The following is a 16,822-nucleotide window of genomic DNA, read 5'->3' on the forward strand; positions in this document are numbered from 1 at the left end:
TCAATGGTGAGAGCATCGGGCCAGCCCACCTAAGGGCCCAGATTTGATTCCTGGCAACAGGGTTTGCTCCCTGTTCCCAGTCGGGGCAAGTGCGGGAGGGCAAGCAATCGATGTGTCTCTCCCATCGACATTTCTCTCTCTCTCTCTCTCTCTCTCTCTCTCTCTTTCTTCACCTCCATTCCTTCTACTCTCTCTGAAAAGCAATGGAAATAATATATCCTCAACTGAGGATTAATACACACACAGAGGAACTCTTTGAAGGGCTGTTGTGGGCTTGCCCTGCATCGTATCAGAGGACAGAGCACGCCTGGGCTGGTGCAGCTCAGTCCACCACTTGGCGGTAGCTGCCATATCTCTCGAGAGTAAAACAGCAGTTCTACTGATTTTTCGACGATACTATGGTATCGTGTGAATACCGTGTTCCCCAACCATCTGTCAGGGAATCATCTTAGCACCCGCATCAAAGTGCTATTCTTTTTCATCCAGCTGGGTTGTCAGCCTAAGCCCATCAATGTGTGACTGCCGACTCGAGGTACATGCTGACTGAGGGTACTCTTCCTGCTCCCACCCGGACTACTTTTTATGAAATAATCTGGAATCACGGATCACAAATGTTGCTAGAATCACTATTACTATGCATTTCTCACTTCAAAATGTGTAGCCTGGCCCCAGTGGCTCTGTTGGTTGAGTGTCACTCCATGCAGCGAAAGGTTGCTGGTTTGATTCCCGGTCCTGGTGCAAACCTGTGTTGAGAATTGGATCCCCTGCTGGGAAGCATACGGAAAGGAACCTCTCTATGTTTCTCTCTCTCTCCCTTCTTCCCCCTAAGCATGTCCTCAGGTGAGGATTAGGAAAAAAATGTTTTTAATGTGTAGCTCCTGCGTTGAGTCAGGTTACCAAGTTGGACTACGTAGAATGCACTCTATGTTTAGCTGAAATAAGTGCCCACCGTACACTCACATATTTGGGCGTCCTCATCCTTGGTTTTAACTGAGATTTGTCCATCACTGAGCTGCTGTAGACACTGATGCTTGACAAGAGCATCAGTCCTCAAGGGTATCTCAGAGGGACAGCCAGCCAGCTGTCATCCCAACTGCAGGTTCTAGCTGTAGCTGGTGAGGGTCTGAAGAAAACCATGCGCAGGTGGATCTAGGCTCCATTTAGGCTTCACTTCCAGAGCCTGTTCTTTGCTTCTGAAGCTGCTGGGTGGTGTCTGCGCAGCATGTTATCGGGCCTTCAACACCCCTCCCCCATGGCATCGAGGTATCTTCCTGCCACAGAGAGGAGAGGCAGATGGCGAAGGCGGTCCAACAACCCTCCCTGGACAAGGCGGAAACGGCAGAATGACGCCTTGTTGGAGGGTGCCTTTGGCCTCGGCGAGCTGATTCTGCTGGACGGTGCTGCCTGAAAACGTGCCTGAACAAACTGCGATTTGCTTTTGTCAAGATGCATGCCCACCGTGCACCCCCAGCACCCTCTGGGTTCCTCTAGGACAGTGGTTCTCAACCTTCTGGTCCTTTAAATACAGTTCCTCATGTTGTGACCCAACCATAACATTATTTTCGTTGCTACTTCATAACTGTCATGTTGCTACTGTGATGAATCGTAATGTAAATATCTGATATGCAGGATGGTCTTAGGCGACCCCTGTGAAAGGGTCGTTCGACCGCCAAAGGGGTCGCGACCCACAGGTTGAGAACCGCTGCTCTAGGAGAAGGGCCTTCTCTCCGCATCTGGAAGGAACACCGCTGCAGAGTCTCCACGCGGTCCTGCTCATCTGGCGGACGGCGGACGGCTCGCTGGATCATCCGGAGTTCCTCTGAAATGCAGCCACGGTGATGCTGTGGTCATTACATGGAGAGACACCCGTCTCTGAAATAGAGGCAGGTCAACTCTTTGTTTCCTCAGCTTCCAGCCTGAGGGAAGTCTCTTCAGGCCACTGAGCAGCCTTATTCCATGTTTCCTCTTCTTTTGCTAGAAACACTCTTCCTTTAGATTCGCCCACACTCGGCGACTCACACGTCCCGCCGTCAATCAACGACACCAGTGCTGATCCCTCCACTGAACTCTGCCACCCTCTCGCACGGTGCTCCCGACCAGTCCCCACCTTCATTCCCTCCTGAGCAGGCCCGTCACACCAACCACAACCTATTGACCTACACATTTCCTGAGCTCTGTCTCCTCCCTAGCTGAGCAGGGGTGGGCAGCCACCGGCTTTGTTTCACTGCATCTCTAGGGCCACGGATGGTGCCTCACTCCTCATGGCCCCTCAGTGAGCGCCTGTGGGATGAAAGCTCCTGGTCCTGCCATCACTGCCATCACCTCCCCTGCAGACAGGGAGGCCGAGGCACCGCGATGTCATTAACGTGCCCAGGGTTGGCCAATCCCCGACCCTGGCAGAGGCAGGTTTGACCCCAGGCAGGGCAGGCAGACTCTTGGTCACGTGCCAGATGTTGGGTGCTGAGCACTTCACACCCACCGTGTTATTTAGTTTTTCACATTTCTGTCCACGGGCACTGTTCCCTGCCCCTCGGACATGTGAGAATGTGGTGGCCTCCAGAGGTTGGCTTGTTCACACAACTGGCAAACAGGCGAACTGGGATTCACATACAGTCAACCTGACCACACCTCACCGTGGAGACAACCTACAAAAGTGAAAGGGAGTATGCCTCTTCATTTTCAGTAGGATAATGGCTTTAAATTTAAAAAATGAATATGCAGAGAAGGATTGGAGAGGCCGCCATCGCTGAGTCAGGCCTTGTTATTCCTCAGGTGGGTCATGAAGGCCATGCAAGGATTTAGGAGAGAGAAAGACCAGTTTCCAGGCAGAAGAAACGACAAGGGCACAATCACGGGACTGCAGTCGGGTGCGATACAAACGTGGCGCCGTTGGGCCAGGACTAGCTCCTGAAGAGCTGATGTGCTGCCTCCGGTAACGGGAATCATGAAGTCTGAAGGGCAAAGATTTAAAGGTTTGAAGCAGATACATGAAAGGGTCGTATCTGTGTGTTAGAAAGACTATTCTGTAGGGCAGTGGTTTGAGATCGGGGGGAGATTTTTGTACCCCTCCCCTCCCCACAGGGAAATATTTAGCAATGTCTACAGACATGCTAGGCTGTCACAAGGGGGGAGCTACTGGCATCAACTGGGTGGAGGCCAGAGATGCTGCTAAACATCGAATGCACAGGAGAGCTCCCCACCAAAATGTGAATGGCGCTGGGGTGAGAAGCCCTGGGAGAGAAGTGGAGAACGGACAAGGCTGGCAGGTGCATCATGTCACTACAGAGCGACCTTCACGGGAACTGATGATAGTGGCGCCCCTTGCAGTTCGACAGTGAGCAGCTGGCGTGGACATACATGGCAGCCTTAACCTTGGGAAGGATGGGAACAGGATCTGAGGGGGAGATAGAGCCTGGAGACGCCAGCAGACAAGCAGACAGGAAGTGGATTCAGCTTAGGTTAGGACAGGAGGAATGAAAAGACAGATTTAAGAGTTACTTAATGACTATGCAGTTCCTGGTTTCTAGTTTTCTCATTATCATAACTCCATCAAAGGAAAAAAATATCCAACGCTCTCCTAAGTTTTTGATGGATCTTTAAGTATGCCATCCAATTAGGGCTTCCCAAATAAAGACCGCCAAATTCTTCTGGCTGTTTAAAGCCAGACTCCAGATGTCTTATTCATCATACGTGACTGTGTTCGTTGACATGAATGCTTAGCAGCCAGCGATTAACACAGTGGCCATACTTTCCAAGTTTAATTTGCTACTGATACAGTTTTGCATTAACAAAAACAATTTACACGTTACATGATTCAATTTTCCAAATGGATTATTTTGTAACTATATAGAGAGACTGTTGAAATTTCTTCTGCTGCTTCATGGGAAGATTAGACAATCGGATTTTAAAACGTACATTCCCTTGAGGAACTGGTATATTCCTGGGAGAATTATGCCATTGGCAGGCACTGTGTGGGAATTTCAAGTGTGTTTTCTGGTGTCTCCATCTAGGAAAACAAGGATTTAATTTCCAATTGTTCTCCTTCCTTTGCTGATAGGAATGTAGGGCTGATGATTTATTTACATTACAGAGTGAAAAGGAGGCCGCTACCTAAAAGGCAATTTGCCGCCTTGCTTTTTGTAGGCAGTATCCTAATTATTTTCTCCTTATGGGACTGAATGAATTAAGTGAGCAATTCACTTTGTATATGCAAATTGCAAATCTCTGCAGAAGCTTCAAATTGCTTTATTCTTTAAAAAAAATTAAAGCCATTATCCTACTGAAAATGAAGAGGCATAAGCCCTTTCACTTTTATAGGTTGTCTCTGAAAATAAAAGTAATATGAAAGCAATCTATTTTTGGGCCCATAATGTTTTCTCAAGTATTAACAAAGTAATCAATTACACTATTCTTATTATTGTTGCTTTTGTTGTAACACTTGTTTTTATATTATTATAATGTGCTGAAATTTCAGAGTACTGCAAAATACCCCACTAAGCCTTTCTGTTTAAAAAATTTCCAGATTTCTTATATTGTGTTCCAAGCCTTTAAATGTTTCCATATTGTCTTTCCTTAAAAAAGCGCCAATGGTTTTAAGACACAATGTTAGTAAGAGGGACAGGCAACTAAGAAGAGATGCTCTCAGTTCCCATCACAAATGTCATCACAAAGCACTTCTCTCCACAGTCTCCCCTGGGGGCCCTGAACACAGCAGGTTAAGCAAACATCTTGTGAAAGGGTTCTTCAGAAAGAACCAGTCTAGACAGTGCTGCCCAACCCCCAGAGAGACGGTTCCATTCTTTCCCCAAATAGCTACAGGCCACTGGTCACTAAAATAAACTGGCCCAGGGCCTGCCTGAATCATCCATCCGAACTGTCTCCCTGAAGAGTGGGCCTTTATTTGCACATCTGAAATAACCGAAATAACTCGTTCACTGTGTCTCCCTTAAAATTAAAAGGCCCTTAAACTGAGAAGCCTGCATCTGAAATGTATGCAGAGAATGGAGTCTGGGGTGAAGGGCTCTCTCCTAGGATCTCGGCGGGGCAGGGGGAGGAGGGGGTGCTTTTATATAGCCTATCTGGGCACAATTTGGCAGTAGCTACAAAAAGTTGAAAGGTGTGGGATATTCCCTGGCAATTGCACAGCTTTGTCTTCCAAAAAGATTAGCATGAGCACATCAAAGACAGAGGCACAAGTTCTTCATCATAATTAAATTTATATTAGCAAAAAATTAGAAACCATTTTGTCCATCGATTTGGGTATTTTTTAAACAGATCACGGTATATCAAATATTAAAGAGTACTCTAGAACTGTGAAATTAATGAGGTGTCATTAATAAGCCACTGATTATTGGCTTGGAGGGAAAGGGGATTGGCATAATTGATGTGACCATTTAATTTATCTCATGAACCATAATATTATGACTGTGAAAGAAATTGCTACTGAAAGTTACGTAAGAACTACAGACCCACCCAAGTATCCCGGGGAAATCTGTAATTATGGTCTTCTGACACAAGAGCGTACAGTATGCAATGAATGACTCCATTCCTGCTCTAAAAATAGCACCTATATATGACACTGATTCTATTTGTATAAACAGAGAAAACAGTCTGAAAAGTGCACATTGATCTAATAGTATTTTTTTTTCCTGAGGACCAGGGTTAGGGTCATCATTTCCTTTCATTTTACTCAATACACTTCAGAATTGTTTAAACTGGTTAAAAGGAACAGAAGTGATGCTTATAATTTAAAGACTAAGAAGAGTGAAGAGGGAAAAAATCCTGTAAAATATTTTAAAGTGAGGTGAGTGGATCTCCATTCTTTGTCAACACAACTCCTTGACCAGTAACTCACTTGGCCCACAGTACTCTGTGATTTCTCTGAAACCAGAAGCCACTGACTAATTTCTCACTAACTTGCCTTTGACATCATTTACACAGAGCTTCTGTGTGCACTTGGATTATAGCCAAGTGTTTCCACACAAAGGTAAGATATCTTACATAGAAACAGCCCTGGAGATACAGGGTCTTAAATTCATGTAAGAAATAAGTGTAAATGGGGGAAAAGGAATTTGCAGTCAATGAACTTTGTAGGTGAAATTTGTTTTCGTTTTGGCCTTCTTATTTTTCCACATGTATGTGTGTGCTTAAGTCAAACACACGTATAGACCAGTGACAGAGGAAACAGATGAAATTTTCATAAACCTTTAAAAAAATGAGGCTCTTTCCAAAATGCAAGGAAAACTAACCACTTCGAATAATTAGTCAAATAATTAAGGGATTGGAAAAAAAATAATTTAAACAAGATGACTGTTTTATCAAATTATAGGCCAAAAATGACTTACACAAAGTAAGCACTTAATCCAAAAGGGCTTTAAATTTAATCCAAACTAAATAAAATAATTAGGCATAAGCTTAAAACGTGTGCAGGATATGAAGACTGAACATTACAAATGCTGATGAAAGAAATCAAATATTCAAATAAATGGAGTGACATACCATGTTCATGAATTGAAAAACTCGACATAGACAACCATGTCAGTTCTCCCACAATTTGATCTATAGTTTTAATATCATTCTTTTCAAAAGCCTAACAGGGGTTTTCTGTAGACATACAAGCTTATTTTAGAATTTTATGGAAAGGGGAGGCACTAGAATAACTAAAACAACCTTTAAAAAGAGAATAAAATGAAAGAAATCATTCTACCCAATATTAAGGATTATATCTACAGTAACCAACTATGATATCAGTAGAAAGATACATAGCTCAATGGAAAAGAATAGAGGATCTAGGGCAGTGGTTCCCAAACTTATTTGGCCTACCGCCCCCTTTCCAGAAAAAATATTACTCAGCCCCTGGAAATTAATTTTTTTTTAAATTTTAATAGCAGTTACTCATTGCCCCCAAATGCACCTGTGGCCATCACCGCCCCCCTGGATCACTGCAGCGCCCACCTGGGGGCGGTAGCGCCCACTTTGGGAATCACTGATCTAGGGATAGACCCAAGCTAGTATGTCCAAATAATTTTTGAGATAGGTACAAAAGCAGTTCAATGGGGAAAGAATAACTGTTTTTCAACAAATGGTATTAGAATAAGTAGACATCCATAGGTAAAAAGAGTGAAACTCATTCCACATCTCACACCCTGTACAAAAGTTAAACTCAAAATGAATCATGGGCTTAAATGTAAAATATAAAACTATAAACCTTTAAAAGTTTTTTAATAATAAAACTGGGAGAGCCTGGCCAATGTTGCTCAGGGGTTCAGCATCGACCCATGAACCAGGAGGTCACGGTTTGATTCCCGGTCAGGGCACATGCCGGGGTTGTAGGCTCGATCCCCGGTCGGGGACATGAGGAGGGCGACCAATCAGTGGTTTTCTCTCATCACTGATGTTCCTATTTCTCTCTCCTTCTCCCTTCCTCTCTAAAATCAATAAAAACATAATTTTTAAAAACTGGGAGAAATTATTCAGGACCCAAGGCTAAGCAAAGAGTGCTTGGAGTTGGCACCAAAAGCATGATTCAGAAAAGTAGCAATTCAAATACAGGATCACATCAAAATTAAAATTTTTGTTCTGCAAAAGACCCTGTTAAAATAATGAAAAGATAAGCCATAGAATGGGAGAAAATATTTGCAACCACATATCTGACAAGAGACTAGTATATAAATTTTATTTTTTTAAAAATCTGCCAAACTTAATAGTAAAAAATAGTTAAAAATAGGTAAAGAACATATTTCACCGAAAAAGAGATAAAGATGGCAAATAAGTACATGAGAATATGTTCAATATCATCAGCCAGCCATTAGGGGATGCAAATTAAAATCCCAATGAGATCTCACTATCAGCAAGACTAAAATTAAAGAGAGAGAGAGAGACAGAGAAAGAGAGAGAGAGAGAGAGAGAGACAGCACCAAAAGCTGGCGAAGATGTGGAGAAACTGGGTCCCTCAAGCATTGCTGGTGGGAATGTAAAACGGTGCAGCCACTTTGTGACACTCTGACAGCTTCTCGTAAAAGTAGGCATGGAACCACCGTATGACCCAGCAGTTTCACTCTTGGGATTTTATCCCAGAGAAATAAAAATTTATATTCATACAACAATATGTACACGAATGTTCACAGCAGCTTTATCCATCATCATAATAAAAACCAAAGTACTGGGAGTCATTGAGAGAAGAGGCGATGGAGACAGCTACATCAGAAGAGGACGTGTTTTAGAGGAGGGAGAAACGCGTAAAAAAGAACGAGTCACTGGGAAAGATAAGCTGGCAGAATTCTCCAGAAATGATGCCAGGACGTTGGCTCACTGGGAGGAACCGGAATCCTACTTTTGCAGAAACAGGAGCAACGTGTGAAGCCTGGGATCCGGGGGCGTGCCCTGGTCGCTAAGGAAGGACCGACCAAGAGAACCAGGAGCCTGAAAGGTTGGACAGAACGACAAAGGTAACCATGGCCACCGTCCCCCGCAGTTGGAGGGACTTCCATTTCACAAAGCCATTCGCATTTATCCCTTAGACATACAAGTGGACGCTTTGATTTCGGTGGAGCGGGAAGACCCCTCCTATTTGCTGAAATAACAATGGGCCCAGCGGACTTTAGTAAACCAGGTGACCCCCAAAGCAGCACTCAAGACGGGGTTCCTCAGAGTGAGATGTGCTGTTCCCTGGAATATGTGACTTAATAAAAACGATGGCTCCACAGGCAATCGCTTTTGGAAGTGCTGCCTTACCGTGGCTCTGCTCTCCTAACAGCAGGACTCCCCGAGTCTCCATAACCCACCCCAGCCCCCCGAGTGCCCATAAACTCCCGTGGGCTTGGCACCTCAGGAATGGGAAGGAAAAGCAGCCGTCCCCCAACCGTGGCCACAGAACCTGGTCCTCCCAGAACTCGCCTCTGCCGCACCCTCCAGCGCACAATTCGGGAAACGCTTATATTAGAGAAATTGTTGGGTCCGGACTCTGGTCCAAGGTGAACTGGATCCCACAGTGAGGTGGAGAAGCTATGATGTGACCTGCCTTGGGGGTCACGTTACACAGAAGCGAAGATGCTTGAAGGAGCAAAGGCAGGGTTAGAAAGCTGGGTCCCAAACCCGGGCCCGGCAGACGCCCCACGCCACGTGCCTTGGTCTTCCTTCCACTCAGACCCCTTCCCAATTGTCCCTCAGCACAAAAAAGTAAACTACGCAGGGAAACGCTCAGCCCCTTCGAGTGAGAGTGAACGACTCTGATTTCCGGAGTAAAAACAGTGGACTTGTGTCTAACGGGAGGAACTCTATTTAAAGCCACTGGCGCCTTCCCACGGTTGCAATTACACTTCATCAAACTCACAGGCTCTCTGACAGCCGAGTGCTGGCGGGCGCTTCGGGACGAGGTAAAGGAACGGAAAATGAACTGCTCTGTATGTGCATTATTCATATATTTACTTTCCCATTTTCGCACGAGAGCACCGTTAGGTACCGGTGCAGTGAGGAAGGCACCAACTTTTAAAAGTCTACAGCCAATTTCTTGTTTTAAAACTTCTAAGAAGGATCCTGTGCAAAACTGGCATTTTTTTTTCCTTAGTAATATCTTTTAAAGGGACACGACAGCAGCACCGTGTTCTCAGAAAGGCTACCGATTTCCTAGAGGAAAGGTATGCCTGCCTAGGTCCCACCGCCCCTGTACTGGCCAAACAGTAGAGTGTGCGGGCCCTCATTTCTCTCGGCAACGGCCTCATTTAGAGCCGAATGAACTCTGAAATCTGGTCACGGTGTGCTACGTATAACCCCCAGCCTGTTATTATCAAGATTCATAAATTACACAGCATTTAGATTTTAAAAAATGCATATCTCGGAGTCACTTCAGCGTTTTTATGCCCCTGAGAGATTAATACTGAATGTATCAGATCTGCAAGAACAGGCAGGAAGAATCGGCGGCAGGAACTCATCAAGGGCTTGGAGGCTTGATGTAGATAATTCTTCCCTCTAATGCTTTGAACTCTGGTTAATGGTTATTAGAGATGAAAGGGAATTGGCTTACCACGTTCCTCCCAGATTTACATATTAAAGTCCAAAGCCAGCAGGTAGAAGTCTGAAATAGGGCAAGCTTGTCCTCAATCTCCCCTTGCTTGTTCCACATTCAAAGGGGAACTACCAGTCCACTTCTGTCTTCCCTTTGAGTCTGTCCCCAGAAAACTTCCCAATCCTGGCTTCCTCCCCTCTGTCATCACTCATCCCATTTCCTCCAGATCAAAATTCCTGCTCCTGGCTTCACATGTCTTAAGTACAGATTTTTTTTTTCTGGAAAGTGAAATAAGAGTTTAACACAAAGGCATCTATTGTATTCCATGAGTTGACAATGCTCACTGCTTCCCAACCAATGCTGTTCAAAGTGCCTACTGTGTGTGAGGCTCTGCTAACTAATAGAGAACCACACCTAACCCCACCCCCAAAAATCTCTACCCTTGTGGACCTTACTTTAGGATGGTCCAGTGGTGAAGACAATAAGAAACAACCAAGTACTAAGTACATATGTAGTGATGAGTGCTCAAGAGAAAAGAAAAGTGAGATGGGGGGAAGGACCCCAATTTAAATCATAGAGTCAAGAAATGGTTTCACTTTGAGAAAATGTAAGCAATGACCTGAGCAAAGTAAGGCAATGAGCTCTGTGGATATTTGTGGGGACAGTATTCCAAGGAAAGGGAAAAACAAGTTCAAAGGTAGGACTGTGGTTGGCCCACCCCAGGGAAAGCAAGGGGCCCAGTGTGCCCAGAGCTGAGGAAAGTGGGATTCAGAAAGCTGAGCCAATGAGGTCAAACAGGCCAAAAGGAGTCAGATTGTGAGTGTGAGTCCACTAGAAGGACTCGGTGAGGGTGTGGAGCTGGGTATTATGATGTGATTGCCATATGTTTCTAACAGACTCTAGGCCGAGAATTAGGCAGCCTAGGGGCTGGGACCACTGCAGTAGCAACAGGGAGTGTGAGGAGTGTTTGGAGTCACTATGCGTATTGACCACAGAGCCAGCACCACATACTGGTGGGGTGGGTTGGGGAAGTTTCTCTGCAGTATTCCTTGCTTGTCCTCTTTCTTCTCTTAGGCATGTGTAGGTCTGCAAGCAAAGCAGAGCCCATTTATTTTTCTAAATCCTGGAAGGCAGGTAGAGGGGACTGTGAAGACTCAGGTGTTTCCAGATGTATGCAGGACCCAATGAAAACAAGGATGGACTGACGGACATCAGGGACCAGACTGAACAAGAGTGTGCTGGTATCTTAGTCTGTTCAGGCTGCTATGACAAATTACCATAGTAATTTACTGTATAAACCAAATTGTCAACATGGGCCCTTAATCAGATGTTATGAAGTTGCCACTTTAGGAGAATTTGCACGAAAGGAAAGATTATTCACTTTCCCTCACTTGGCCAGATTTCCATGCTGATGGATCTACTGGTTTCACATGTTTTAAATGGCAAGTAGCCTCCTGGTAATTTCTCACCAAATGAGGATAAGAGTCTTCAATATGGAAAACCAACACAATCAAAATGTTCTATCATAAACATAAGCATGGTTCCTCCATAGTCAGAAGAGTAGTATTTCCCAGCATGGGAATAACCAGAGCCTTGGGGAAAAGAAGTGATCCCATATGCTTTTACATTTTCACGGAAAGGGAAAGTACATAGGCTGCCTGATGACAGGGACTATAAAAATATCACCATGTGGAGGGAAAGAGGTGCCTAATTTGTGAATCTAATTAGTAAATATACCTTGAATTACCTTAAATTTCTACTCCTGAATGAAGCATTTTAACACACAATTATTATTTTTAGTAAGGAAGTTTCACTACCACTGCTAGGAAAACTGGACTTCTGAATTAAATTTAGTCATCAAACTTAAAGAAATAAATGAATGGACAGGACTTCCTCCTCCTCTACCTATCTCCTGTTTTCTAGCCTCGCAGCAACAAACGCTACGCAGAAGCCACTGCCCCACCCTGTTGGAAAAAAAAAAAAACTTTCGCCACATCTCAGGACCATTGCCTAGAAGGGAGGGGGCAATTCAAGTCTGAATCCTATCAGTGTGTAGGTAGAGGTGTTCTCTGGAGACTTTGAGTCTTTGCCTGATCTAATTAGTTAGAAACAGTGTTTGACACTGTCCTGCACTAGAGTTTGAGAGGCATAGAGGATCTACCTGGTACATAGTCACAAACCCAAACAGATAGCCAAAATGAGGAAACAAAGAAAAAACACCCAAATGAAAGAACAAGAGAATTCTCCAGAAAAATAGATAAATGAAGCAGAGATAAGAAATTTACCTGTAACAGAGTTCAGAGTATGATGTTAAAGATGATCAACAGCATGAAAAAAAGATATAGTAACTATGAAAAAAGAACAGTTGGAAATAATGACATAACACTAATAAACAACGCATTGGAAGGAATACACTGCAGATTAGGAGAAACTGAGGATCTTGCATGAGGGTCTATTCTGCATCAGGCACTGGGCTACATTCCATGCGATCCAATCCTTACTCTCAAGGCTCTGTTGTTGGAAGTGGGGTCTACTACGCAAGTTGAAAATTTACAAAACAACATGGGATTGGAAAACAACAATTATTTTAAACAATTAGCAAGTAGATATTACTTTAGAGATGCTTTGTGCTTGGAAAAATGATTACTTATACCTTGGTCAAATAATCAGGAGAGGTTTTCAGGGTCAATGAACTTGAGTTACCTACTTGTGAAGGGATGAACTGAGGAGCCAGATCAATCGATCTTACCTTATGGTAACACCTAAAATATGCAGCTCGTTCATCAGAAAATTTCTCCAGTCTCTTGGGGCCTTTGCTGGAGGCCTTCTTGAATACTAACCAGCATCGCTGATAAATCTGGAAGAAAATACAGAGGCTGGATTCAGCAACACCACAGACTCAGGTATGATGTAATGACGTTTGCATTTAAAGGTTTCCTTGTTGATGTTTTCACCTGTGAAATGACCAGAATCCATAAAAGCGATGTTGCACTGGAAAATAAAATTTTTTAAAAAATGTTTCCACAATGGGCACATTATGTCATTCTGACAATTACTGGAATCAAAAGAAAAGAAGTATTCGAAGGCAAATTTATTCATGTTTTGATAACAGTATCAGTAGAAATATTTAGCAAAAAGTCCTAGAGATAAAAATCTCAACCATTTCAAATAATACAGGCATTCACAGCACATGCTCTAATTTCAAATGCAATCAGATATGAGAATCATGAGTCCGATACAGTTTAAAGACCTCATTGGTAGTCAAAAAAGAGAGAGCCTCTCAAATATTCAGAGGTATCATAAAACAATATAGTAATTAAAATAAATTCTTTTGGCTTTTTACCTCGCACAGTCATTGGCCTATCAATGGTTATAACATGGAGACAAAAGTGGAAAAGTAACTCAGTGGAGAAAGGTAGTCTTTTACACAAATAATATTAGAATAATTGACCATCCATAGGGGAAAACAAATACATTAATCTAAAACACCTATCTTATACAAAAAAATTAACTCAAAGTGGACTTAAATATGAACCAAAACTATAAAACTTTTAGGGAAAGAAAGAAGAAAATGTTTGGGATTATGGTCTGGACAAAGAGTTCTTGGACTTCATATCAAAAGCACAATCCATAAAAGAAAAACTTGCCCAGTGGAACCTGATCAAAACGGAAGGCTTGTGCTCTGTAGAAAGCCCTGTCAAGCAGATGAAAAGACAAGCTACAGACCGGGAGAAAGCATCTGCAAACCACACATCTGACCAAGGACTGGAACCTACAGTATAGAAGGAGCTCACAAATCTCCACAGTAAAGAAACACTCCAGCCCAATAGGCATGGCTCAGTGGATGAACATCGACCTATGAACCAAGAAATCACAGTTTGATTCCCAGTCAGGGCACATGCCCCGGATGCGGGCTCGATCTCCAGTAGGGGGCATGCAGGAGGCAGATGATCAATGATTCTCATCATTGATGTTTCTATCTCTCTCTGAAATCTCTCTCTCTCTCTCCCTATCTCTCTCTCTCTCTCTCTCTCTATATATATATATATATATGTATATATATATTTTTTAAAGAAACACTCCAATTACAAAATGGACTAAAATGGCATAAACAGACATTTCCCAAAGAGGAGACACAGCTGATTGCGTAGCTCATGAAAAGACATTCCACATCATTCGCCATCAGGGAAATGTTAATTAAAACAACAGTGACATAGCAATATACCCCAATCAGACTGGCTAAAATAAATAACAGTAATAATAATAATACCACGACCACCAAATGCTGACAGGGGTGCAGAGAAATTGGATCACTCATATGTTGCTGGTGGACATGTAAACTGGGACAGCCACTCTGAAACACAGCTTGGCTGTTTCTTTAAAAAGCTGACTAAGCAACATACGACCAGCAGTAGCACTCTTAGGAATCAATCCCAGAGAAACGCAAACTCCCCACAAATCTGAGCAGGAATGTTCTTGGATGCTTTATTTCTATCCATGCAAAACTGGAAGCAACACACATACCCTTCGATGAGTAAATGGTTTATATCCATATCATGCAGTATTATCTATCTATCTATCTATCTATCTATCTATCTATCTATCTAAAACTGGAATGCTGAACAACTGGTCACTATGATGCCCACTGCAGCTAGTGAACCACCCGATCAGGGTTGGGGTTGGCAGGCCAATCTTCTGAGGCCCCTCCCCCTGGCCAGCCCCACCCACAATGGGCTCCAACCATCCCATCAGCCCGCGGCCCCTCCCCCCAGCCAGTTCTGCCCCCAATCAGCCCCCACCACCCCAATCGGGGTTGGGGCCGGCCGGCCCACCGCCCACAGACCCTCCCCACAGCTGGCCCTGCCCCTAAGAGGCCCTCCCACCCCAATCGGGGGCGGGGCCCGGGGCCAATCATCGTGGTCCCTCCCCGCAGCGGGCCTGGCCCTGATGGAGCCCAGACTGGGTTGAGCTGGCCGGCCAATCTCCCACCGTCTCCTCCTCCCGACAGGCCTGGCCCTGATCCGCCCCAATTGGGGCCGGGCTAGCCAGACCCCAACTGTGCATGAATTTGTGAACTGGGCCTCTAGTCTATATATATAAAACCCTAATATGCAAATAGACCGAGCTGGGGATCAACTGAACAACCAGTCACTATGACGTGCACTGACCACCAAGGGGCGCACGGGGAACATTGCGGACATTGGCTGTGGCAGGATGGTGGAACAGGTGAGCGGGGGCACCAGACCAAGGCGGGGTGCCAGTCGCTGTCATCAGGGTAAGCCTCTGGTGGTTACTGAAAACTCTTTGCTCCTGCACGCCATGGTCCCGCCGGACATTCACACCTGTTGCCGGCACCAGCCCCACTCCCACCCGCTTCTGTCACCCAGTGCCAATTTCTCGGTGCTGGCAGCAGGTGCGAGCAGTGGCTGCTAGCCCCAATCACCCCTGAGGGCTTCTCCACCTCCCCCTGCTCCTGAGTGGTGATTGGGGTTGGCAGCACCACTCGCACCCACAGCCGGTGCCAGAGCCACTACTCAACCCACTGCAGGCGCCCAGCGCCAGTCCCAAATCACTCAGTGCCGTCAGCAGGTGCAAGCAGCAACTGTGGGCCCTGGTCCTCCCTCAGGGCTTCTCCACCTCCCCCTACTCCTGTGGGGCAATCAGGCAGCAGCCACCGCCACTTGTACCTGCTGACAGCACAAGCCCCACTCGCTGCTCATGCGGGCAGACAGGGGACCGGGAGCCATGGTGGGCGGGGGCGCAGAGGATGGGCCAAGACCTGCCCCTGTGTCCACTGCAGCCTTGTGGCCCACAGTTCCTTTCAAGGTGCATGAATTCGTGCACTGGGCCCCTAGTTTACCTATAAAAACAAATGAACTATTAATACTGCATCAATTTGAATGAGTCTTCAGAGAATTATGCTGGGGGGTGGGAGGGGAAAAAACCCAAAGGAAGGCTGCTTGCTATATATGTGATTTATAGAATTCTTAAAATGACAAAAAGTAGTGGTTGTTAGGAGTTACCAATTGGGGGAGAAGGGTGTGTCTATAAAAGAGTAACTGAGGAATCCTTGCAGTGAGGGGATTGTCCTGTATCTTGACTGTTCTATTTTTCTTTTTGTTTTAATATTTTTATTGGTTTCAGAGAGAAAGGGAGAGATAGAAACATCAATTATGAGAGAGAATCGTTGGTTGGCTGCCAATGGGGATCAAGCCCACAACCTGGGCATATGCCCTGACGGATAATCAAACTGTGACCTCCTGGTTCATAGGTCAATGCTCAACCACTGAGCCACTCCAGTTGGACTATCTTGACTGTTTTAATGCCAATATCCTGGTTATAATATGCACTGTGATGTTGAAGATGCTACCACCAGGGAAACTGGGTAAAGGTTCAGAATCTTTGGGTAATATTTATTACCACTGAATGTGAAACTACAATTATCTCACTCAAAAAACACTAAAAAAAAACACTCAAAAAAAATTTTAGGTGAAAAAATGTAGAGAAATTTAATCAGGATCTTAAAATTAGAGCCTAAGCTAATGACAGCCATCTACACGCTTCACCAGTCCTACTTGTCCTGCTGTCAAACCACAGTCTAATTAGCCACTAGACCAGTGGTTCTCAACCTGTGGGACGCGACCCCTTTGGCGGTCGAACGACCCTTTCACAGGGGTCGCCTAAGACCATCCTGCATATCATATATTTACATTATGATTCATAACAGTAGCAACATTACAGTTATGAAGTAGCAACAAAAATAATTTTATGGTTGGGTCACAACAGGAGGAACTGTATTTAAAGGGCCAGAAGGTTGAG

General features: G+C 44.7%; 1 protein-coding gene across 4 annotated transcripts in view; it reads right to left on the reverse strand.

The window, feature by feature from the left end:
- DOK5 (docking protein 5) overlaps positions 1-16,822 on the reverse strand; it is a 135,739-nt gene that overhangs the window by 53,308 nt on the left and 65,609 nt on the right. For all 4 annotated transcript variants that reach the window (XM_070421390.1, XM_070421393.1, XM_070421389.1 and 1 more), the window contains exon 2: positions 12,753-12,860. Coding sequence is in view for 1 of the 4 variants with exons in the window: in XM_070421389.1 (XP_070277490.1) it covers positions 12,753-12,860 (108 nt within the window). In the remaining 3 variants the exon portion in view is untranslated. The remainder of the gene's footprint in view (positions 1-12,752; positions 12,861-16,822) is intronic.

This window comes from Myotis yumanensis, unplaced genomic scaffold (assembly GCF_028538775.1).
Source record: "Myotis yumanensis isolate MYYU_CA2020_CCGP unplaced genomic scaffold, mMyoYum1.0.hap1 SCAF_7, whole genome shotgun sequence".
In the NCBI taxonomy this organism is placed as follows: Eukaryota; Metazoa; Chordata; class Mammalia; order Chiroptera; family Vespertilionidae; genus Myotis; species Myotis yumanensis.